This window comes from Monodelphis domestica, chromosome 1 (genome assembly GCF_027887165.1).
Source record: "Monodelphis domestica isolate mMonDom1 chromosome 1, mMonDom1.pri, whole genome shotgun sequence".
Classification (NCBI taxonomy): Eukaryota; Metazoa; Chordata; class Mammalia; order Didelphimorphia; family Didelphidae; genus Monodelphis; species Monodelphis domestica.
Genome location: NC_077227.1, coordinates 303,869,072 through 303,894,876, shown reverse-complemented (window position 1 = coordinate 303,894,876; position 25,805 = coordinate 303,869,072). Strand labels below are relative to the sequence as shown.

Below are 25,805 nucleotides of genomic sequence, written 5' to 3'. Positions count from 1 at the left end.
AAAAGACCCGAGTTCACGTTCCAGCTCTGTTATTTATGACATGATCTTGGATAAATTGCTCCACCAGCCTAATTTTGCTGATCTGGTCAGAATTTTTGAGATCTTCTAAAGCTCTAAATGCTACAGACCTAGGAGTATTTCTGTGCCTCTGTCGCCCCCGTGTGGCTAACCAACAAGGTTCCCGGAGAGCTCTTCTGGGCAGGAAATGATTCAAGACAACAAAAGTGTTCCAAGCTTCTGAGTGGAAAGAAGGCTTTTCCTGACCCAGAGACAGTTTCTCCCCCAAGGCAGGTAAAGAATGTTGAATGACAGAATAGAACTTCCAGGACGTGGGGGCTTTATTGGTCTCCTTTAAACTGCCTTGTAAAATTTTGTTTTTACTCCTTCCCATTGGGAGACTGGAAAGGTTAGTCTGGGCCTGGCCAGGGACCTGGAAGGGGACGTAAGGTGAAGAGGGAACATATTTAAGGACTAGTGGGAGGGACACTGGGAAGAAGACCCACAATCCTGGGAGGGCAGAGCATTTCACATTTCACAAGTGGCCTGGATAGGTCAATTCTTGAGACATCTCCATCTTCTATCTAAGGCTCAGGGTGAAATAGAGACTGCTAGGGCGTAAGATCAGTAAGAGTAAGTCACTTTGGGGTCAGGGTGAAGTGATAGCTTGGTGAGACATCTAGGATGGGACTTACACACCTTGTGGATCATCTAATAAAACTACCTTATTACAGAGATGATAAAACCAACACTAGTTCACGGATTGAATCCTTAATAAATGCCTTTTTTAACCCTTACCTTCCATCTTAGAATTAATACTGTGTATTGGTTCAAGGGTGAAGAGGAGTAAGAGCTAGACAGTGGGGGTTAAGTGACTTGCCTAGAAAATGTCTAAGGCTAGATTTTAACCCAAGACCTCTTGTCTCTAAGCCTGGCTCTTAATCCACTAAGCCACCTAGCTGCCCCCAACAAATGCTTTTTGATGGTTGGATTAGAACCCCAAAAGTCCTCTGACTCCATTCCTTCCTCTAACCAGGCTTTTCATATCAAGAGTTTGGGTACAAGACCTCTTCCCAACTTCAGATTATTATCTCTCATCGACCACTCAAGCATCCATGTAGATTGTGCCCTAGAGATATATGCCCAGTGAGACTACTTGCTAGACAGTAACAACAGGGGGAAAAAAATCTTCCTCTGGGTCATCTCTATCCAGTGAACGGTGAGCCCTCTAGTGTCTACCTTGAGATATAACTGGATCTTCTGGCTGCAACAGGCCTCTCTCCAGGGAAGAGCCACAAAGTGAGGTCAGGGGCCCAGGAGAGGACATAGGTGGTATGTGTGTGTGTTGGGAGGTTGAGTGCTTGAAAAACTTCCAGGAGCTTCCCTAGGTCGCCAGGGATCAGGATACTATAGGCCATCCTTGCTCTGCAAGAGTATATATATCCCCAGGACCTGTGCGCTCCTAGCAAAACAGGGGCTGTCCTATTCTGTGGGAAAGGGCCATCTCAGAGCACTGACCCATTACCCAGAAGGAGAAAGATGATAGTTCCCCTGCCCTCTGCCCTGGGCAGACCACATCTTGAGTACGGTGTTGAGTTCTAGGGGCAACATTCTAAAAAATATGTTGATAAGCTAGCATGGATTCAGAGAAGAGGGATTAGAATGGTGAGGGAAATGGGCACCATGCCAGGAAGGGTCAGCTGAAGGAACTGGGAAAGTTTATCTCAGAAGAGAAGACTGGTAGAGGGAAGAGTGAGAAAGGAACCTGGCTAGCTGTTTACAAATGACTGAAGGCTCACATGGAAAAAGGATTAGTGGTTCTGCTTGGCTCCAAAACACAGAAATACGAATAAAGAGGAGAAGTTAGGGAGAAAGAAACATATAGTTTCCACATAAAGAAAAATTCCTAATAATCAGAAATATAGACAAAGGGAATTGGCTGCTTTGGGGGATAGTAACTCCCACTGCTAAAGATCTTTAAGCAAGTGTGGATGACCACTTGTCTGGGTTGTTTTAAGAGTTCCTATCTGAGTACATGTTGGAGTAGATCTATACTGGACTATACTAGGATTCCCTTTCTGTGTCTCTATCAGTCTCTGTGTCTCTGTCTCTGTCTGACTGTCTCTCTCTCTCTCTCTGTCACACACACACACACACACACACACACACACACTTTCTCCGAGACAGGCATTGTTCACAAATCTCAGAGAACAGAAAAGGAAACCAAAGCAAAACCCCAAACCTCCAGCACAAAATGTCCACAAGGAGAGAAGCTAGTCATAAAAGGGGGCTCCTAGACTCTGTCCAGGGTGAATTCTGATTATTCTATCCCATCGCAGCCCATAAGATCCGTGCACTTTTAGGTTGAAGGGAAGGGGAAAGGAAGACAGGAAGGGGCAAGACATGGGCTTAGAGACTCCAACATCCTTCTTACTAACAGCTTAGGGATTTCACTGGACCTTCTCAAGACTAGTGGCCTGCAGTGTCAGACTCTTGCTCCCTTATGTCCCTTCACTAAAGCAGATCACGGTGGGGGAAAGGCATCCCTTGATTCAGGCCCTGAAGCAGGTAAGAAAAAAGGGACAAGCCTGAGTTGCTCAGTCTATAGTCTGGTTCACTCAGGAGCAAAGAAAGAAACTGATCAATAAGCAAATAACCAATAACCAACGTTGGGGTTCTGTCTGAGACGGGATCAGGGTTAAATGCTCGGGAGTCATTCAGTAAAGGAGACTGTTAAGGGGATCTCTTCTGAAATTCCTGGTTTGGAGCTCTTCAAATAGGTCAGAGGTGGGAACAGGAATGAAGACTATAGCATCCTAGTGACTAGACATTAGTTATTTCAAGGGAAAAACTGAATTCGGGGACCATGAAATTTTTATATTTGAGAACGAACTCAGGAAAGGTCCACAGCAGATGGGTACCCTATATGCTGAGGGCCTTTGGGGGGTGGGGCAGAAGATAAGTGTAGGGTATGTGGGGTATCTCAGTAAGTCACAAACATCTCCCAGGGAAGTGCTAATGACCTGAAGTAGACAGATTTGGAAATCCTAAAGAAATAGGAAGGTGCATCTGTATCACTCCCAGCCCATAGAGTCAATCTGTCACATGCATCTCACATACTATGAGCCTGTCTCTAAGTCCCCAAAATACTGGGGTCTAAAATCACTCAATGCTGACTCTGAAGGTCCAGTCTTTGAATAGGAAATTGTAAAGGAGTCTTTAAAATGACAGATCCACAGGCCTAAATTGAAGGAACATGGGAAGCACTCTTATCCTCCTTTGGCCCTCTCTACCCAGCAAAGGGAGGATTCATTCCCAGGGCTACAGCTCACTTGGCCTGGCCTGGATTAGGTAGCCCTGACACTCCTTAAAAGGGCCTGGAAAGTTCTCTGGCCCAGGAAGGGTGGTCCAGGGATTGGAGGATCCATTTGGTTTTCAGGGACACCCCAGATTATTCCTGAGATGAAGAGGCCTCGGGGATCCCAGGCTGAGCCTGAGTGTAGGGAAGGTGGGAGCTCCTCCCTTTCTGGCTCTGGCCGTACTGTCCCATGCAAACCACATGTGCTCCTTGCCCACCCACCAGTCCCTCCATAGATTCATGTGCCCAAGCTTCATCCACAGGAGCAGGGGCCACAGTAGGCAGTGCCTGTCACGTGTCCAATGTGTCCCGTGTAGGGGAAGGCCCATGGGGGGCGCCAGGGCCGCTATGAATGGGGGGTGCATGAGGCACTGAGTTATGCAGCAGTTGGGGTGGGGGGGGTTGAGGTGGTTGCAATTCCAGGGCAAGTGCCCCATGAGGGGGCGGGAAGTCGCGCACCTGGCGTCGGTACTCAAGGAAGGTACAGGTCTTGGTAGCCAGTGCCACCACGTTCTTGCCAATGAAGATAGTTGAGACACGACTGTCATGGAAGAGCACCATATTGGCTGCACGCACCAGGACGGTGACCACATTGACAGTGACCAGACTGAGCACAGGGTAGAGCATCATCTTCTGAGGGGAAATGTGCTCCCCCTGCATGCTGATCTCACTGAGGGACACACAAGGCAGGATGAGAAGCAACATGTAGCAGTAGAAAAACATAAGGCCCTCAGCCCAGAGAGGCAGCCCTGTGCGCGGAGGCTCCCAAAGGTTTGCCTGAATGTCCAGCAGGTCAAGCAAGTCCAGGGCCACCCAGAAGAGGCGGCCGCGCAGATCCTCCTTTTTGCGGAAAGTGCGAACATACTCCATGCTGTCCAGGGCCACGAGCAGGAGGAACAGGCCCGGCACACACACCGACAACAGGAGCGTCAGTGCCTTGCGCGCCACAGGATCAGCCGCGCCACGCCTGGCGGCCTTGTAGTTCTGGAAAATGAAGTAGAGCTTAATCTGTAGCACAAAGATATAGAGGAACCAGAGGATCATGGCGTAGCCGCGCTTCGCAGTACGCACCTCGGCCCCGACCCACACAGCAACATAGCGCAGGACCAGCAGGAAGCACACGTCCCCCACCAGCACAATGATGCACACACCAATCTTCCGGGGCCCCTGGCTCTGCTCCACGAGGTAGGCATCCATGAAGGCCATGCTACTCATGATCACCACTGTGGTCAGGCACACGTGGCGCTTGTCTGGTGGTGGAAGCACCATGGTGAGCCTCAGACGCCTTCTAGCCTCCCCTCCCCTGGCCTCCCTCCCTTCCTCTGAGAACCTCACATTTGAGGGCCAGGAGCACAGCGTCTAGAGTCAGAAGTTGCCTTTGTAAGCCCTTAAAACCTGAAGTAAACCCTTCAAGTCCCTTCTGGAGCTTGGAGTCAGGTTTCTGTATCTCAAGAGCTTGAACTCTTAACCTGAGGCCCCAGGACCCGTGGCCAGCCTCCTAATCACAAAGAACCCAAGGGAAGCCAGAGCTAAAGGACGTCTCCAGCACTCTACACCTCAGCCATGATCCAGAGGAAGTTTAATCCAGGCTCTTCATCCAGCCCAAAAGGGCAAAAGTTCCTTCACACCCCAGAGGCTAGGAAGGAGACCTCTTCTTCAGGAACAGGGACGGGATGCAAAGGTTTCTTGTCCTAAGGGAAAATCTGCCTCTATCTACCTGGGGCTGAGAATGAGATGAGATCTGGGTGGGATCCCCACCCTGCCCTAGAGCTTCTCTGTGGGCTTCCAGCTGTCTGGCATCCAGCACCACTTCTCCTTGGGATTCTTCACACAGTTGAGTCCTGATCCAGGCCAAAGCACCACCTGAGGAAAACCAGAAAGAAAAAAACAAACAAACAAAAAAAAAACTTGGTGATGGAATCAAAACATTCTCTCAGTCCTGTGCTAGGGAGAAGACAATCACCGATCCTAACCCATATCCAGTATGGAACCTCCCCTGAGGTAGCCCCTTCCTCCAGATGAATGGCCAAAAGAGCAGGCTTCACAGAAATGGATTTTCTCCCATCATTAATGCTTTTTCAGCATTCAGTCCTACATCTAGGCCCTGGCTATCCCCCACATTAGCCCACAGCCTTAGGATCCCCCTAAGTTCCAGGCACCCTTCAGTGCTTTGGCCCCCTTTATTTGCTCAGCTCCCCAGTCCCTCAGTCCCCTAAGTCCATCAGTCCTAAGGAAGCACCAGGGCTGAGTTTTCCTCCAACAAGAAGCTGTCTTTATTCTCATAAATGTCCCCATAATATCCCAGGTCTGGGAAGCTTTGAAGACTAAAAAGTATCACTTCTAAGTGATTTTATTTATTTATTATTTATTACAGCATTTATTTTTTATTACAGTGATTTATTTATTATACTCAAGGGCCCATAGAACTTGAAGCTGGTAGGGACATCAAAGACCATTTAATCTGAGGGCAGCTAGGTGGCTCAGTGGATTGAGAGTCAGGTCCAGAAATGGGAGGTTCTGGGTTCAAATCTGACCTCAGACACTTCCTAGTTGTATGACCCTGGGCAAGTCAATTAACACCCATTGCCTAACCCTTAACATTCTTCTGCCTTGGAACCAATACCCAATATTGATTCTAAGATGGAAGGTAAGGGGTTAATTTTTTTTTTAATTTAATCCAAATATTTCATTTTGTAAACAGAAAGGATAATAGCAGCATTAAAAAGTTTTACCTATATTGGGAATTTTTAAGTAATATTTTTTCTTTCTTTCCCATAGGCATTTTCTCATAGAATCAGAAATACAAAGGTAATATCAGTGTTGTCAATGATTTTAACTTGCCTGTTTTATTGTGTTGGTTTTTTTTAACCCTTACCCTCCATCTTGGAATCAATACTGTGTTTTGGTTCCAAGGCAGAAGAGTGGTAAAGGCTAGGCAATGGGGATAAGTGACTTGCCCAGGGTCACACAGTTAGGAAGTGTCCGGGGCTAGACTTGAACCTAGGACCTCCCGTCTCTAGGCCTGACTCTCAATCGACTAAGCCACTCAGCTGCCCCCTTTCATTGCTTTATTTGACACATATGAATTACATATAACTGTCATTCATTGTTTATTAGTGAACAGACTACATGTTTAATGCATTTGTATAGCACTTTAAAGTTTGTAAAATGCTTTTGCAAATGTTATTTCTTTGGTTCTCATAATAACCCTATAAGTTAGGTGCTATTATTATTATTCCTATTTTACAAATGAGGAAAATGAAAACTGACTTGTTCAAGATCACACAGCTAATAAGTGTGTGAAGTTGAATTTGAACTCCAGGTACTAGCCTATCCACCGCAATATTGGTTGATACCTCTAAATTTTATATCATCATTATTTTTTAACATGGAGATTGTTGGGCTTAATAAGAATTGTGATGTTTCGAACTGAAAATTCATATGGGTCCTCTGATCAAATAAACATATATTATGTATTAAATAGAATATTAAAAAGAAAAGTCAAAGGTGGTAGCAAGTAAAGTAAGGGCTAGGCAGACCACGAAGTGATCTACCAATTAAATTACCCAATCTATTGGATCATGCAAAAATGTCAGATGAGCTGTCAGAAATGATTTAAATATCCCCTCCTGAAAAGGAGTTGGTCAGAAGAATAAAGATTTTAGCAGGAAGAAAGGATTTTAAAGATTTTAAATCAGAGAAACAGCTACAATAAAGAACACAGCTAAATCCTCCAATAGGAAAGCAAGGGCCAAATGCCCAAAGCTGGAAAGGAAAATACCACCCATAGAAGATATTGAATATAGATATATTCTTATAAACATACGTCATAAGACCAATCTGGCAGATTTCTCAGGAAATTTGTCTCTCTGAAAAAGTATCATGGGAAGTGGCATCATCATTCAGATCATAAAAATGTGATATAAAGTTACCATCATAAAGATACAGTCAGAGAGGGCAGCTGGGTAGCTCAGTGGATTGAGAGCCAGACCTAGAGACGAGAGGTCCTAGGTTCAAATCTGGCCTCAGACACTTCCCAGCTGTGTGACCCTGGGCAAGTCACTTGACCCCCATTGCCTACCCCTTACCACTCTTCTGCCTTGGAACCAATACACAGTATTGATTCCAAGATGGGAGGTGAGGGTTTTTTAAAAAATAAAAAAAATAAAGATACAGCCAGAGAAGCAAAGCTGTTTTTGGTTACAATTATAAATGACAACAAACATGTTAAGAGCACTTGGGAGCCAGATTTTCATTTGATTCAGTGTAAGCTAATGCCCAAGGAACCAATAACAAGAAACAAATGATGGTAATGAAGCCCGAGTTATCAAGAACTGGAGGGAGATGGGGCAGCAAAGTTGGCTCAGTAGAATGACAGCCAGGCCCAGAGACCAGAGGTCCCGAGTTCAAATTTGGCCTCAGACACTTCCTAACCGTGTGACCCTGGGCAAGTCACTTAATCCCCACTGCCTAGCCCTTACCACTCTTCCGCCTTGGAGCCAATACACAGTATTGATTCCAAGACGGAAGGTAAGGGTGTAAAATAAAAAAGAATTTGAGGGAGGTAGCAAAAGTTTGTTGAAAAGGTTTAATGTTCAGAAAATATAAGAGAAATTGACACAAAAAAGTTTAATCAGAAGATATCTCTGCTAAAGAGGAAATCAAAAAGTAAGATAGTACAAAAACACAACTTACAAGAAATCTAGATGTAAATAAAAGAGATATTTAGAAAGTGCTCCCTTTAATACAAGACTTTTGTTCAAAGTAAACTGCTATTCTGAAACAGCAGTTTTAAAAGGTTAATCCTAGTTACTTCCCGGTCACCACCGAGTGAGTGAGAAACAATTGGTCATTTACTATGTTCTGAGCACTAAGCAGAGGGCTAAGAATACAAATACAAAAAAAGGAACAGTACCTGCCCGTGGGGAGTTTATGTTCTAATAAGGAGACACCATATAGAAAGGAGTGGTATACAAGGGAGGAAATTATGATCCAGAAAACATCTAAGATGGTGAGTGGAATCCATTAACAGACTCGCTTAAAGAGGCAATGGGAGTGGTATTGGGAAGGGAGATGGTATACAAGTTGAATATGATCAGTGTAAAAAGGAGGACCCAACGTCACAAATGGCTAAGGGTTCAGACAGGGCCTCTGGTAGTCCAATTGGGAAGGTGTGGTAGCCAGAAAGAATTCCTGCAAAAGGAAAAGTAAAGCAAACACTGTTATATAAAGACCTAATAATTGGGCCTAGAACTGAGGAGTTCAGATACGGAGAGTCATGGGGAAAAAAACAGAGGGTAGAGACCAAAAACTTAATTCTGAAAGTCTTTTAAAATAGAGATAAATCATCAGGTTTACAAATAATAACAGTGAAACTATACTATCAAGCAACTTAAATACAAATAGAGAAAGGTCAATAGATCATAAGGAATTAGAAACATCTGCTCTATAGAAACATCTGCTCTATATGATGATGTAGCAGAAAAACTAGTTACTCATTCAGCTAGATGTAAATGCCAGATTATATGAAATGGTGCTTTTTACTTTTTGATATGTATATTCAGTGGTTTATATTTATGTATTGCATTCGGTGTTACTGGTTATTCACTGTTATCATATTTTTATTACTGTTGCGATATTATATTTTTCTCATTTAAAGCTGCTGTCAAGTGGTGCTTTGTATTATAAAAATAAGTCCACAGATTTATATATAGTGTACAGCATAAATATATGTAATGAATAATATGTTATTAATAATATATGATAATCATAAAGCTATAATAAATTATTATATAGTATATAATGGTGTATGTCATAATGATATTATGTAATACATAATGTCATATAATAAATGATCATAAATATATTCATGTAGACTATAACATAAGCATGGATTTAGTATACAGGCCCCCCCCAAAAAAAAAAACATTTTTCAGGGGCCTGAAAAAAACAAACTTTTTTACCATGGAGAGAAATGTAACACCAATTTCAACAGATTCTCCCACTGGCTGTATAGCTTTGGCCCACAAAAAAGAGAGAGAGAGAGAGCTGCCAAAGGCTTGTAGACTCCACAGAAGTCCCACACATTTACATTATTAATACTCAATAATATTCAAGAAGAATCAATAGGCACAGGACATGATGAAGCACTAAATAACATCATAAACATGAAACTGAATCTATTTAACAATCAGAAAATGCTTACATTCTTGTGTCAGCAATCTCTTTATAGTTAGACCACTTTGCTATAATAATAGCAAAGATCGAAATTAATGCAAAGGTAGAAGAAAAAAAATGTTCTCGTTTTGACAGCATTCACTTAGACCGCCCAACTTAACATTTTAAAACAAATTATTGCTATGGATATGAACAGAGGAAACAGCAGACAATATACAAAATATCACCCAAAAGTTCAATCAGTGCAAAGCAATGAGAAGATACAAAGGGCCTAAAAAGCACCTTCACCAGCAAACACTTGGTCAAGTGCTTGCCATGTTCCAGGCAAGGGAAACCCAAGTTTAGAATACAAACTCCTTTGAACGGTAGAAAGATTAAAAGCAGTATTTTCTCTTCAAACAGAAAGATGAAGTAGAGAATAAAGTAAAACAATTTTAAAGAGAGCTTGGTAAGGGACCAAGCAAAGCAAAGTCATCTAAAGGTAATAAAGTAGAAAGGATAACAGGTAAAAAATAGAAATGATCTAGTAAGATTTTTTTCATTAAAATAATAGTTAGCATTTATAATGTGCTATAAGATTTGTAAAGTGCTTCATAATTATTATCTCATTTTATCCTCACAACATTTTAAGTTGTTATTATTTTTATATATACTAATATATTAGATATATATTATGTAGTAACATATAATTACATATTATGATGTTATGATTATCCCATCTTACAGATGAGGAAACTGAGGCAGCTAGCAATTAAGTAACATGCAGAGGGTAAGTGTCTGAGGCAGGCTTTGATCTCAGAGCCACCTAGGCAACTCTAAAACCAAAGTTTGGGACGGACTTTTTTCATCATCAAGTAAGGAGGAGCCAGAACATTTTAATTCTAACATCATTATATCAGATATAATTACAGAAGATGTAGAAATGTCACGTTAAAAGTCAGGAAAATCAGGTAGATTAGACGGAGTACCCAGAAAGGAGATCTACTCAAAAGGTTGTTATTCAGTCATTTTCAGTTGTGTCCGACTTTTCATGGCCCCATTTGGAGTTTTCTTGGCAAAGATACTGGAGTGGTTTGCCATTTCCTTCTGCAGCTCATTTTATAGAAGAGGAAACTGGGGTAAAAATGGCTAAGACTTGCCCAGGGTCACACAGCTAGCAGCAAGTAGCTGAAGTCAGATTTGAGCATGGGAAGAATGCGCCACCTAGCGGCCCTATTGAGAAGGATACACAAGTGTACAAATTTAGTTAGGCTATTAGAAGGAAGAGAAGGTGCCAAAAGCATGGGGGAAAGTCTCAGACCTTAATAAAATCAAAAAGATGACTAATGGAAGGGTCTTTGTAGAGTTTGGGCAGATTTTTACAAGTTGTTCCCAGCAGATTACATCTTTACTAGGACATGATTAAAAGACATGAAATTTAAGATTCCACCATTCTTATTGTTTGTTAACTATAAAAATAAGCTTTTGATTCAGTAGAAGAAAATCCCACCTTAAAAGGTCTTTATCTTACGAGGTGTCGCCTATGAATTAAAATGATGCAATATTTTTTGGATGAAATAACAGATAAGTTTTTTCGTCAACCATTGGAGTGTTAATATCAGGCAAAAAAGATACATTTGCCAAATGTAAACCACTGTGCTAAAGAAGATCCTTCATAAAGCCCAAGTTGAAGAATTTCCTGTAAATGGTGAGGTCCTCCAAATGATCCTGTTACAGACAATAATGCCTTAGAGACTCCAAGAAGAAATCAAATCTATAACTACTCAAAAGAGTTTGGCCTAACAACTCACACAGGACTGAATTATGCTGGAAAACCTACAGAATACACCATCAGGATACATATTTTTGACAGACACTGCAAAAGCTCATGCTGGGTTGAAAATTTTTTTTAAAAGACTAGAGTGGACCAAGATGACTATGACCAATTGCAGAGTTCCTCCAATAACCTTCTTCCTCAAGCAAAGGTCCATCTTTGTAATATCAATATTCTTCTGGTATTGTTGAATGATTGTGAGTCCTATAGCACTAAGTGTGTGAAGAATTGAAGTTGAGTATCACTCAGAGGGCAATAGAGAGATGCATGCTCAGTGGATTTTCTTATCATAATTGCACAATGCCAAATAGAAGTAATGACAATGGATCTTGATTTTACTGGAAATGATTCTAGTTTATCCCCATTAAATTAATTAAATTAAGTAATTAATGGATCTTGATTTTAGAAAGCTATTATTTGCCACATTAAGGACAATTTCAGTCATTCCTTTTATTTCTAGAGTCTTTAACAGAAATGGGTATTTTGTTGTGTCAAGAGGCTTTTCTTCATGTATTGATATAATCATATAATTTTTATGTTCTTTTGATTAATATGGTAAGTTATGCTTATAAAACTATATAGCTATGTATAATCATGTTTATAAAATTATGTGCCTAATTGCTATTAGTATTCCTGGTAGAAATATAACAAAAATAATATATAATATTTATTTGCATATTTGTATTATTTATTAATATTTCTATGTTGCCATAGCCTTTTGCTAATATATTATTTTAAGTTTTTGCATCAGTATTCATTGGGGATGGTCTCTAATTTTCTTTCTCTATTTTAATTCTCCCTCATTTAGTTATAAAGATCATATTTGTATCTATCATGAAAGGAATTGGATATTTTTATGTAAGAAATGAAGAAAGATGATTTCAGAGATACCTGAGAAAGTTTTATGAACTATTTAACGTGAAGTAAGCAGAGCCAGAATAATTTATACACATCAATTTTGTAAAAATGAACAATTCCAAAAAAATTTGAATTCTAACCAATAAAATGAACCGCCATAATTCCAAAATGCCAATGCCAATGAAGAATGCTGCCTACATCAGCGCAGAGAGAAAATGGACTAATATTCAAAATGAGAAATGCACTTTTGGACATAGCCAGCATGAGAAATCATTTCACTTGAGTCCATTTATTTATAGAGTTCTATGCTTTTTCCTTTCTTTTTCTTTTTCCCAGTGGGTTGAAGGTACAGGGGGGAGGGGAAGCTCAATAATTGAAAATATGTATATATTTAAATAAATAAAATAAAGAACTGTAAAGAAAAAAACAGATCAACTGCTGTTGTCAAAGTGTATGACAAGGGGGGCAGCTGGGTGGCTCAGTGGATTGAGAGTCAGGCCTAGAGTCAGGAGGTCCTAGGTTCAAATCTAGCCTCAGACACTTCCCAGCTGTGTGACCCTGGGCAAGTCACTTAACCTCCATTGCCTAGCCCTTACCACTCTTCTGCCTTGAAGTCAATACACAGTATTGACTCCAAGACGGAAGGTAAGGGTTTTAAAAAAAAAAAGTGTATGACAAGAGTGAAGGATCACTGTTAACTAAATAGCCTGTCTTCATGATATCAAGAGAAAGTGCATGTTGGATGGACCCTTAAAGGAAACAAAAGTTGCACAAGATAGGTTGAAACCTATACAGTTGGAGACAATATCCACACTGAAGGAATCAAAGGGTTGCCTAAGTATTTCTGTATACGCTACACATATATCTTCACTCTAACAAGTATTTTTTAGCAGCTACTATGGAAAAAGCATTTGGGTTAGGGATAGGAATACAAAGATAAAATGAAAACTAGTCCCTGATCTCAAATTTTACATTCTACTGGAGGAGTTTATGTCTCATTTCCTGAACTTGGATCATAATTAGAAATTTGTTAAATTCAAATCTGGCCTGATACTTCCTTGTTGTGTGACCTTGGGTAAGTCACTTGTCCCCCATTGCCTAGCCCTTACCACTCTTTTGCCTTGAAACCAATACATAGTATTGATTCTAAGACAGAAAGGTAAGGGTTCCTAAAAAAAAAGAAAAGAAAAGAAAGAAATATGTTGTAGCTTATTTGTACCCAACACACATCACTCACAACTGTTATCCTTGAGAGACCTCAACTGCTAGCAAATACTTCAAGAATATTGAAGTAAAAAGAAAGGTTTTTGTGTCAGGAAGAAGTTTGTATTTTTCAAAATACTACAGTATTTCCCAAATGTAATCTAGCCAGTTCTAGTTCTCTTATTCATTCCTAGACCAAGCTCATTGTCCATTGGCAGTATAGATATACTAACTCAACTAACCGTTCTTCTAACTGCTACCTATCTATATATTATTATAGGTATCATTAGGTTCTATCCTGACATCAGGGGGGAGTCATAATTGACAGTTTGCAATTCAGAACTTCCAAAGGACCTCACCATTCCTTTCCCATTTGGACATTACCTCAATTGATGTTAATAATCAAAGAATCACTGAAAAAAAGTATCTTTATGGCTATATTTAATAAAAATCTTACATAATTCCTATATGTCCTATACAACATAAAATTTCTATCAGTGGCTTAGATGAAAGAGAACATGCTTGGCATTTATAGATGACAGAAAAAAAAACCTGAAAATAATAGTTAATTCATTGGATGATAGGACTGGGATGTGGAAGGATCTCAAAAGATGGGGATGATATATTAAAACTAATAAAAAATAAATGTGAAAATCCTACATTTACATTAAAAATCAAGTACACAATAAGGAAAAGATGTCTAGATAATAGTTCATGTGAAAAAGACTTGTTTGCAGTCAAATTTGACACAGCAGTGAAAAGTCTAAAGATATCTTAACCAGCATTAGCAAAAGCACAAGGTCCAGAAGGAAGAAGCAATAATCCTACTGTTCTCTGACCAAGGAGTCAGATCATATTTGAGTCATCTTAGAAAAGTAAGTCACTGTGCTAGGCCCTGGGGATAGAAAGACAAAAAAGAAACAGTTCCTTTATTTAAGAAGCTAACATTTTATCATGGGAGCTATATACATATACAATTGTACACAAAATAAATGAATAAATACAAGATAATTGGGAGTGGAGAGAGTAAGATGGTAGTAGTTTGGAAGAACAAGAAAAGTCATGTAGAAAGTGAAATAAGTTATGCTTTGAAGGAAAGGAGGAATTCTAACAGGAAGAGATGAGGAGAAAGTGAATTCCAGGCATAGGTAACAGTTCATAAAAAGGTATGACAAAAAGAGATAGAGTGTTGTGTGTAAGAAACAGGAAGAAGGCCAGTTTAGCTAAAATACAAAGTTCATGAGGAAGAATGTATAATAAATCTGGAAAAGATGGTTGGGTCTAGGTTGTGAAGAGCTTTCAATGTCAAAGTCTGAATTTAACCCTAGAGGTAATAAGGACCCATTGGAATTTATTGAGTAAAAGAGCAACATAGTCCGATATGTCCTTTAGGAAAATCACTTTGACAGTTGTGTGAAGGATGGATCAAAGAAGAGGCAAAGGGAACCAATTAGTAAGCTATAGCAATATTCCAGAAGAGATGATGAAGATCTGAGGTAAAATAGTAGCTATATGATTAAAAAGAAGGGGAGATAGGTGTATTGTAGAGGTGGAAAAGACAGAGAGGAGAAAGAGTGAAGAGCTGAGGATTACTACAAGATTGTGAACCTTGTGGTAGTTAGTATACACAACAAACATAGAAAAATTCATAGGAGAGGTGGGGTAGGGAAGAAAAGTGAGGTCTGTTTTAGACATATTGACTTTGAGAGGCCCATAGAACAATGAGTTTGAAATATACAATAGGCAGTTGATGAAAAAGCACTGAAACTCAGTAGATATACTAGGACTAGCTAGACAGATCTTGGAGTCGGCTGAATTGAGTTGATATTTAAATCCATGGATGATGATGAAGTCATCAAGAAAGAGATTGTAGAGAAAAGAGAAGGCCCAGGACATTGGGCCCCAAGGATGATGACTAGCTGGTAAAGGAACTGAAAATGGAAAACCATGCTACATGAGGATCACTTGAAAGAATTAGAGATGGTTAGTGTAGAGAAAAGAATATTTATAGCGGCTATGGTAGTTTTCTTCAGTTATCTGGAAGAGATATCAAATAGAATGATTAAACTTGTTATACTTAGTCCCTGAAAGCAAAAATAAGACAAATCAGCTAGAATGTCGGAGATTTTGATTCCATGTAAGAAAAATTTCCTAACAATCAGCTGTCCAAAAGTGGAATGGATTACCTTCTTTCGTTAGATGTTTAGCATTCTGTCATAGCATACCAAATGATAACTCATCTAAAATCCCATAGATGAAACTTGCATGAAAATAGTTTAAACTAGATGACCCCTGAGTTTTTGTCCAGCTTTAAGATTTTGTGGTTCTATGATTCTATGACTTAAGAATTTCAGAGATTACCTCAGAGGTTACTCATTACTCTAAAGAAATTCTACTCTCCTTGTATCAGTTCCACATGCATTCATTTAGCAACCATTCACCTACTTAATATCCAAAGATCTGTGTACAAATAGCTATGACTAAAGAGAGCTATAAAAGTTAATATCATACTCCACTGCCAGGTTCTCATTTGACCTCAGATCTTCAGGTCCTGCTATCTCTAGCACCTATTCTCCTCACTCATACTTTCATTCATACATACATACATACATTCATCTCAGGCTGTTGTTATATCACCAAAATATTATCAGTCAGTTACAAAGTTTCTCACTCACTAAGCCTCATTCTTATCAGAAAGAACTAGGGAGAAGGCTAAGTATCAGAAGGCTAGGGTGGAAGGGAACATGTAAAGTCATTTTATTCATGTCTCTGCCTCTAGGTACCCAGTCTCACCTGTCTCTAAGTTATGAGAGCTAGATATCTTCCATTCATGCTGGGTTTGTTGGTTTCTCCTGCTTCTCTCTGTACCTTCTTTTTGAATCTCTCTTGTTTCCCTGTCTGAAGTTCTTTGGCTTTCATTCTCTTTCCTCAGCCCTTTCTCTCTCATCCTTCTACTGTCTCTCTCTGACTCTACTTTTTGTTTCTGTGCTCCCTTTATCAGTTTCTCTTTTCTGTCCCTCCTTCCCATCCATTCCCATCTGCCTCTGTTTCCCTGTTTCTCTTGTCCTTTTGTCCTCCCCCATTTCACTGTCTTCATTAAATTCACAATATTTTTATGTCTAAGTTATTGCTTCAGCTTTGATTTTAAAGATACACTTTTCTTCCTGGACCCAATTTTAACCTTTACTTGGCTCTGATGCTTTCTTCATCTAAGGCTTATGAGTCTCCTCCTAATACACCTAGAACCAGATGAGATTCCTGTTGCCCATGGGAGTTGGAGGAGGGTAGCAGTCTTGCCCCCTAAATCTTAGTCAGTACCATCTAAATCATTTTATCCCCCCATCTCTCAGATGTAAACTTTGTTACCCAGTTCCCTTCCTACAGCCAAGTCCTGCCTCAGAGATTACTCATACTATGCTTATCCCATTATCTTGGACCCTTGCTTTCTAGACCCAGATCTGTTCAATCCTCCTTCCCTATGGCTCCCAGTACAACCCAAACTTGGCCAACTACCCTTTTCCCCCCACCTCACACACTCTTTTTCTAAATTTTCTAAATATTTTTCACCCAATAGAATGTAAACTTCTTGAAGAAAGGCTCTGGGTTTTGTTGGTCTTCAAATTATCAGTGCTTCACACCGTATCTAGCACATAGTAGGTACCTAATAAATGTTTATTGAATGAACTTATGGGTGCTCTTCAAAAACAGCATTGATATTATTTACAACCACTCCAATCTATGCATTATTTGGACTTTTTTTTTTAACCTTTTCTTCACTCTATCCTATCTTTTTCTTTCCTTCCCCCAGAGGCTGCTAGTCCCACTATACTCCAGTCCCATACAGATATTCCCCATGAGAACTATTTCCCCAAAGTCTACAAAGGAAGTGTGGAGGTCAGATTGAACCTGCCCCAACCCCCGCACCCCACCCCCAGCTCCTATGATAGAGTCAGATTGAAGACTGCATTTCAGTTCTAAAGCTAAACCACCCAAATAATGCTAAAGCAGGCCCTTTTAAGGTCTCAGTCCCCCAAACCTGCCCCAAAGGCTTCCATACTTCAAATCCTAGGCATCCCCAATTCCCTCAATCCTTATCCCCAATCCCTATATCCTCCCCATCCTTGATCCACCCTATTCCTATTCTTCTATTCTTGGCCTAATCACCCTCTCCCCTATTCTTCCCAGACCCCCACAACTACAGCCAGTTCTGTATCTGAGACCCAGTTCCCTCCATCTTTCTCATCCCTCCTTCATATCCCCCCATCCACACCTCCCCCTCCAAAAAAGGATATGCAGGGCCTCAGGATAGGAGTGGGGGGAGGGGAGGCGCTAAGCCCTCAGAGGGATGGAGTAGGGAACAGATGTTGTGAGAATGCTGTCTTCTCTGGGCCCAGAAGGAACTGAAGGTACCCAAGCTCACGGATATCCAATTTACTGGCCCCGGAGACGGCCTGACTCACCCCAAACCCATCCCAGACCCAGGCTCACCCTCCTCCGAATCTCACCTCCCCGGTTCGGGCTGCGGCCCACCTCCCTACCAGGCGCCACCACTGTCCAGGTGCTGAATCCTCGGTTCTTCAGAGGCTCACGGCCACTTCCCGGCAGAGCACAGAGTGCAGTGGTCCTGGCCTACGTATCCGCCCCCCGTTCTAGAGTAGGTTTTGCCGCGGCGAAGACTGTGGCTGGAAGGCGGGGGCGGCAGTGGTCCCAACCCTTGCTTGGGCTCAGAATGCGGCTCCTTCCTCCGCCCCTTTCCCCTCCCTTAGCGCCTCCCTTCCCTCTCCGTCCCCTCCAAGGTGGAGCCCCCTCCCCCCCAACACCACCCCTAGCAAACTGCGCTCTCTTCTGGGGAGAGAGCAACGCCTACTCTGATTTTTGAGGGGATGTGAAGTACAGAGAAATGATCCCAGACTCGGGACGTGGGGAAAATCCCCAAAATCAATTGAGCTCCAAACACAAGCAACCTGGTACCCCTCCCCCACACCTTCATCCAGTTCCGCCCCTCTGTCCAAGCTGGTTTCTAAGGCGACGCTGGCAGAGATGCTCCCGGGAACTATTTGGATGGGACTAAGGATGCTCTCACCCTCTTCCATCCCAATAAGAAATTTGCTCCTCCCCTCAGTGGCCTGCTCCAGCCTAAGGCCACGGGGTGAGAATGCAGGCTGACCAGACTAAATCTTGGGATTTCTTCACCCACAAAACACTGGCAGGGCGCCCACACACATTATATATATATATGGGATTATAATTATTAAATTATAAATTTAATTAATATTAATAATATATAATTTAATTGTTAAATTATAATTTTTGTATATATCATTTCCTCTCAGATATACTAATTACATAAATCTACATACATGCAAATATTGTCTGTAGATACCCAGGAAAGAAGTATTTGGAGTTTCTTTACTCTAGAGGTAAAACTAAGAGATCAGATGGAGAAATCATTTGAGACTTGTTTCCAATTTCAAGGTCCCTTCCAAGATTGCTTCTGGGTCCTAAAGAAGCTCTTAAATCTACTTCAGTCCTATGGTCCTGAGGGACTTGATCTCGAGTGCCCTCTTTACACATACATCATCACACAGAACAGTCTGACTGTCCAATATTGTATACTTTACCAAAATTTCAGCTTTTTATGTCCCGAAATCACCCACTGAGTATCACACTTTCATTATGGGTCACTGTACACTTCCTGCATCCTTCATTCACATCACATGGTTTCCTAATACTTATAATCAAAGACACTTTTATGGCTTTAAGATAGAAATTAGCCTGGTATGCTTTAGGGACATTGAGGAGAGTTGTGTGGTTGCAGTGATAGGAGATAAAGCTAAAAAGTAGTTGGAACCAGATTGAAGATGACCACAAATGCTGGACTATATTTATGAAAATGGTCTATGAACATTATTTAGAGTATACCTGATGAAAACGAAAAGATATCAAGTAGGCTTTCACAGGCAAATTTGAAAAGATTACATTTTTCTACACTTGAGGGAGTTAAGTGATGAGAGTGAATAATGTAGGGCTTGGCATCAGGAAAATACTAACTAGTTATGTGACCCTGAGCAAGTCACTTACCATCAGTTTTCACATGTTTTGGGTCTTTTTTACTTTTTAAACATTATTTTATTTGGTTATTTACAAACATTATTCATTGGAAACAATGATCATTATCTTTTCCTCTCCCCGCCCCCCTCCCACCACTTCTCCCATAGCCAGCGCACAATTCCACTGGGTTTCACGTGTTCTTGGTTTAAACCCATTTCCATGTTGTTGGTATTTGCACTAGAGTGTTCATTTAGATTCTCTCCTCAGTCATTTCCTCTCAGCCCCTGTAGTCAAGAAGTCGCTTTTCATCGGTGTTTTTACTCCCACAGTTTATCCTCTGCTTGTGGATAGTGTTTTTTAGATCCCTGCAGGTTGTTCAGAGACATTGCATTGTCCCTAGTGGAGAAGTTCATTACATTTGATTGTACCACAGTGTATCAGTCTTGTGTACAATGTTTTCCTAGTTCTGCTCCTTTAGCTCTGCATCACTTCCTGGAGGTTGTTCCAGTCTCCATGGAATTCCTCCACTTTATTATTCCTTTGAGCACAATAGTATTCCATCACCAACATATACCACAATTTGTTCAGCCATTCCCCAATTGAAGGGCATCCCCTCATTTTCCAATTTTTGGCCACCACAAAGAGCGCAGCTATGAATATTCTTGTACAAGTCTTTTTCCTTATTATCTCTTTGGGGTACAAAACCAGCAGTGCTCTGGCTGGATCAAAGGGCAGACAGTCTTTTATCGCCCTTTGGGTATAGTTCCAAATTGCCCTCCAGAATGGTTGGATCAGTTCACAACTCCACCAGCAATGAATTAATGTCCCTACTTTGCAGCATCCCCTCCAGCATTCATTACTTTCCATAGCTGTCATGTTAGCCAATCTGCTAGGTGTGAGGTGATACCTCAGAGTTGTTTTGATTTGCATCTCTCTGATTATAAGACATGTAGAACACTTTTTCATGTGCTTATTAAGACTTTTGATTTCTTTGGCTGAGAACTGCCTGTTCATGTCCCTTGCCCATTTATCAATTGGAGAATGGCTTGATTTTTTGTACAATTGATTTAGCTCTTTGTAAATTTGAGTAATTAAACCTTTGTCAGAGGTTTTTATGAAGATTGCTTCCCAATTTGTTGCTTTCCTTCTGATTTTAGTTATATTGGTTTTGTTTGTACAAAAGCTTTTTAATTTGATGTAGTCGAAATCATTTATTTTACATTTTGTGACTCTATGTCTTGCTTGGTTTTAAAGTCTTTCCCTTCCCAAAGGTCTGATCACATTTGTAAAGTGGAAATAAGAGTACCTATTTCTCAGGGTTGTTATGAGGATCAAATTGCAAATGTAAAGTGCTTTGCAATCCTTAAAGTGTTAAATAATTTTTGGCTATCTTTATTATATCTTCATAAGCACAAAAAAGATAGTATATAGGAATCAAACTTGTGTGTTGACTACACATGTTTTACTTATAAAAAATGGATGTATGGCAGAATAGCTAATGCTTTGGACTTGGAGACAAGAATAACAGTTCAAATTGTGCCTATGGTAATTATTATAGCCATATGACTCAAGACAAGTGTTTCTCTTGACTGATGGTTTTTCTTTTAAAGTTTTTTATTTAAATTGTTTTTAATTATAAAATTGACAAGCATCAACAAACATGAACATTTCAGTATGCAAAGAACAGAAAAGGGATTTTATAGGAAAACAGCAAATTACTATTACGGAGCTTGTTTTTTAAAATATATTACATATAACAAATTCAACAATGAGTTGCAAAGCTATCTTGCTTGTCAATTTCCCCCAAACCTTTCTGTTCTATTCTATACATTTTTTTTAAAATCTCATACTTTTTTATCATTAAAAATCTTTTTTTCATTATTTTTTACAAATCGGTTTTTTTATCTCATTTCTCTCTTCTACATTTTTTTAATCGCCAGCACTAGTCCATTTTTCCCCAATATCATTCCACAAAGCCTTCTTTACCTCCATAACAAATAATCAGTGAAGCTACCAATAAGAAGATAAAGGAATGAAGATTTCACTTCAAGTGTGCATGAAGGGCAAGAAGTTTGCAGGAAATCTGAGAATGTATTATGTTTGTATTTCTGCCAGTACAAAGTAACTAAATACACCAAGTACAAGATAGTCTGTATTCTAGAGGATAAGCTGAAATGGCTGGAAAATGCACTTCTACTCTTCAAGTTACATAGGAGATTCTGATACTTCTTTGAAAGCATAGAAGAATGCCTCAAGAATGTGTTCTAGTCAGCTGCTTTTGATTAGGAAGAAGTTGCTCCAGACATTTGGAAGAACATGCAGAAATACAATTATCAGCAAAAGACTAAATCTAATTACCCACCTTGTTTCTCCTTTTTCACTGAGCTCTAGTTGATCCTTGCCCAGTCCTAGTACATTTATAGTAGACACACTTTTTTGTATGTAATGTGAAAATGTCCTCCCTCCATACTATGACTGCACCAAACTAGGGTGCTGATTATTGAAATGGTAAGAAAACCAGCCAGGCAGACTTAAAGGAACTGGCCATAAGTAGTTTGTACAGAGAGTTCTCAGGAGAAACCATAATATACATCCATTAAGTATAGTTGGGGACCCAGAAAACAAAGCGGCATTAAAACTAAGACTTAAACTGGTGGAAGTAGGAGAGTTGAAATACTCCTTGCTCTCTATTGCCACTCCCCCTTCCATCACTCCGTAATCTTTTTTTTTTTCTCTTGAGGTTCAGACAGTTCATATCCACCACCCAATCACAATCCTAGTAGATCAACAGGTCTCCTTCCTTCCTCAATGTACATGGCTCATAATTTTCCTCTCCTCCCCAACTCCTGCCTTCATACAAATATCTTAACTAGTCAGTTCCTCCATTTACTTCCCATGAGCTACTCCTCTACCTCACCTGAGACACAAAGATGGTCATACCTTTGTTCTTGCCATCACCCATAAATGTTCTCCCTCTATGTTCAAGAACTCCAAAATCACCTTACCTGACCACGATCTGTTAGTTTTTCATCTATCTGCCTTGCCTTATAAAACTTTACTCTTCATCCACAGTGTATCCTCCAGTTATTTGACCTCTTAATTCTCTTTCAGGTCACGCACTAGTTATTGTCTCCTTTTTCCCCCCATTTTGACACTTTGGTGAACCAATTCAACTCTATACTATTCTCTCTTTAACTCTAGCCCTCCTAATCAAATCTGTACAATTGGAAGATTGTGCCCAGCTAAGTCTCAAGCCTTGGATCACTCTTACCCTTCACTACTTTGACCTTAAGATGAAGAAAATTATGCAATAGTTCTGACTGGGTCCATTCTCTCAAATGACCATCTTATCTTCTGTGACATTGCTACTTTTCTAGTGAAAGCCCTCATCATCTCACTCCTGGCTAATTGAAATACCCTATCAGTGAGTCTTAACTGTCTCAAGTTTCTCCCTATTCCAATTCATCCTTCATTCATCCACTAAACTTGCTTTCCTAAGGCACAGGAATTCCCAAAGGCATATCATGTCACCTCCCATATCTGCTCAACAAACTTCAATTATTCCCTATGACCTTCAGAAACAAATATAAAATGCTCTGTTCAGTATTCAAAGTTTATCATAACCTAGCCCCCACCTACTTTTCCAGTATTTTTATACATTACTCCTTAACATCCTCTTTAATCTAACATTGGTGTCATTGCTATACAAGAAACAAGACACTCCATTTCTTGACTCTGAGCATTTTCTTTGGCTGTCTCCCATGCCTAGAATGTTCTCCCTCAACCGCTATAATTACTAACCTCCCTAACTACCTTTTAAGTCTCAGTTAAAATCTTTTACTAGTTTTCCCCAACCCCTCTTAATTCTAGTGCCTTATTTCTATTATTTCCTATTTAACCTGTATGTAGTTTGCTTTGTTTGTAGACTGTCCCCCTAGTTAGAGTGTAAGCTCCTGGAAGGTATACACTCTTTTGCCTCTTTTTGTATCCCCAGTTCTAAGCACAATGCCTGACATATTACTTAATATGTACTTCATAAATGTTTATAGATTTAATCTTCCCTTAAAAATGATGACAGTTATGTTGAGCTGGGAATGAGTGTATGATTCAGAGAGTTATCATCAGATGGCATCCTCTATCTAGGACGGCTGACTCCAGATCTATTGCTCTTCCAATGCATCAAGGCCTTTTATTCTGGGTACTGGAAATATCATTAAGGAAGCAATGCTCAGACGACAGGACTGTGATCCATGATCCATGGTGCCAGTAATAGTCCTGCAACTTAAAATCTCATCAGCAAGGGACATTACAAGCAACACTGAGATATTTCCTATGGAGTGGAGGGAAGCCTTATGACCAACAATGGAGGGAAAAGGGTTGGAGTTGAAAACCAAAGGTGAAAGGTTGAGTCCTGACCTGACTACTAGCTTAGGGTCTCTAAACTCCCTCCCAAAGTCAAGGGCAACTGGCCTCAACAGAGAGGAAGCATTGGTAGAAACAGCTCATGGATCACTGGAATACTAGCAGGAAATTTTGGGACATTTGTCTTCTGCCCCTGAAAAGTATCCACCAGGCCAGAAAGAGTGGGAAAGTTTGTGTACTACCAAAATCCTGGAAGGGCAGGATAGTGATTGGCTTACTCACCAGATAGTCTTCAGTGAGTCTCAGATAACAAAAAAATTCTTCAGAAGAGCAGAAGCAAATTCAGGATGGGGGTCTCTATGCCCAAGAAAGACAAAGATACATTTCTAAGGTAAAGCCAGTAGATCTGAGAAATCCAATCTCTTTTAGGGGAAGTAAGAGAAGTAGGGTTTGAGATCTTGACTCTTAAAGAGAATTATCACACATTTTAACTACAGGCTTGACCAGAAACTGACATAATCAGACAGGAGACTCCATGGCAAGGCAACATTTGAGGATTTTAGGGAAACCTAAGGGATCTTGGCTATAAGAAAGGGTACCTAGAGAGGTATCCGGCTGAAATTGCTGAAATGCAAGAAATGTACCCAGAGACAAGGAGAAAGAAAGGCAATGACCTATTAGTACAGAATAAAGGTAAAGGAGGGAAAATCAGTTAGACTTGCTGAAGCCCTAAGGCTATCATAAGGATAAAATTCACATTTCTTTATCCTGTAGTAGAAGAAACAGCTCTCTCTGGAAGAAATGACATGAGATGGAAGATTCAAGACAGTAAATTGACCCCCACCTTACTGATGGTCCTGCAAAAATTCACTAGGACAGCAGAAACAGACACCTTAAACTCTTGAAATAGCTACAAACAGAAGCAATTTTTCTGGGAGAAAGGGAGGATAGACTTCTGTCTTGGTATTTATCTTATAGGTTTTTGCACAAATCAGAAATAGAATTCTTTATAGCAGAAGGAAAGGGGTCCAGATTTCATGGGTTCCCAACCTACCACTCTATCTCTGAAGACCAAGAAGAATCCAATTGTAGAAAACACTGATCCTTCCTTTGGAGCTATGTGTCTGCTATGTGACTGCTATATGACTGCTATGTGTCTAAAGTATTTTGAAAACGTAAACGTATAATTGCTAAGAGTTTGGATGACTCTTGGGGGGCAGGGGGGAGTGAATACAGTAGAAAGAGAACTGGCCTATATTCCAGTCCACTGAAACCCTGGGACTTAAAAGGGAATTTCAAAGAACTATTTGGGCAAAGCAGTAGATTTACATTACACACCAATTTTAACCTCACAAGGGGAAAATATGTGGCTTAAGGGATCACCTGAGAAAGGAACACAGAGAAGATGGTAGGATCACCACATATTAATGCATAAATACAGTAATATGGGGGGGAAGGAGGGGAGTTAATCATCTATGGTCCTGAAGAGTTCCTGGGTGTCCCTGGCTTTAGCTCATCAGTCTCACTTCTTAATTGGTATAAGACTACTGAAGTCTCATCTCATTTACCAGGACAACATGCCAAATCTCCCTCTTTCTCTCCCCCTCAAACCACAAGGGTAGGCTACTTCACATCCTAGAACTACAATAAAACCAGTGAAAGTCAGGGGGTTTTTAAGTAGAGTCTCGGGTGCACCTCACTGGTTTCCATTTCTGATGGACAAAGGCTGGGAAATTCCCAGACAGTAAGGCTACATGAGAACTGGAAGTATCTAGCATGGAAGGCTCCTGACAAATTTGAAAAATGGGAAAGGTTACTGTACTATTCTCAAAGATTTCAGTATAAGTGAAGAAAATGGTCACACTCAGAGTGCACTAAGAAAAAACATAGTCCCACATCTAGGGAACCCCTAGTCCAAGAGAAATTTTCTCCCACACAAGGAGTTCCCAATCTGAATGAAGGGCTCTCTGCCTGAAGTTGATATGG

General features: G+C 40.4%; 1 protein-coding gene across 1 annotated transcript; it reads right to left on the bottom strand.

Annotated features, from left to right (window-relative positions):
* Nucleotides 1–320: 320 nt before the first annotated feature.
* TMEM121 (transmembrane protein 121) lies at nucleotides 321–18,519 on the bottom strand. The gene is made up of 2 exons (XM_007473337.3): nucleotides 17,912–18,519; nucleotides 321–5,218 (listed from the first exon to the last, which is right to left on the bottom strand). Exon 2 carries the CDS (start codon nucleotides 4,622–4,624, stop codon nucleotides 3,647–3,649), a length of 978 nt encoding a protein of 325 aa, XP_007473399.1. The 5' UTR covers nucleotides 4,625–5,218; nucleotides 17,912–18,519; the 3' UTR covers nucleotides 321–3,646.
* Between the last annotated feature and the right edge of the window lie 7,286 nt (nucleotides 18,520–25,805).

Excerpts from the sequence above, each read along its gene's own strand:
- TMEM121 (XM_007473337.3), bottom strand. The coding sequence starts at position 4,624 with ATGGTGCTTCCACCACCAGACAAGCGCCACGTGTGCCTGACCACAGTG.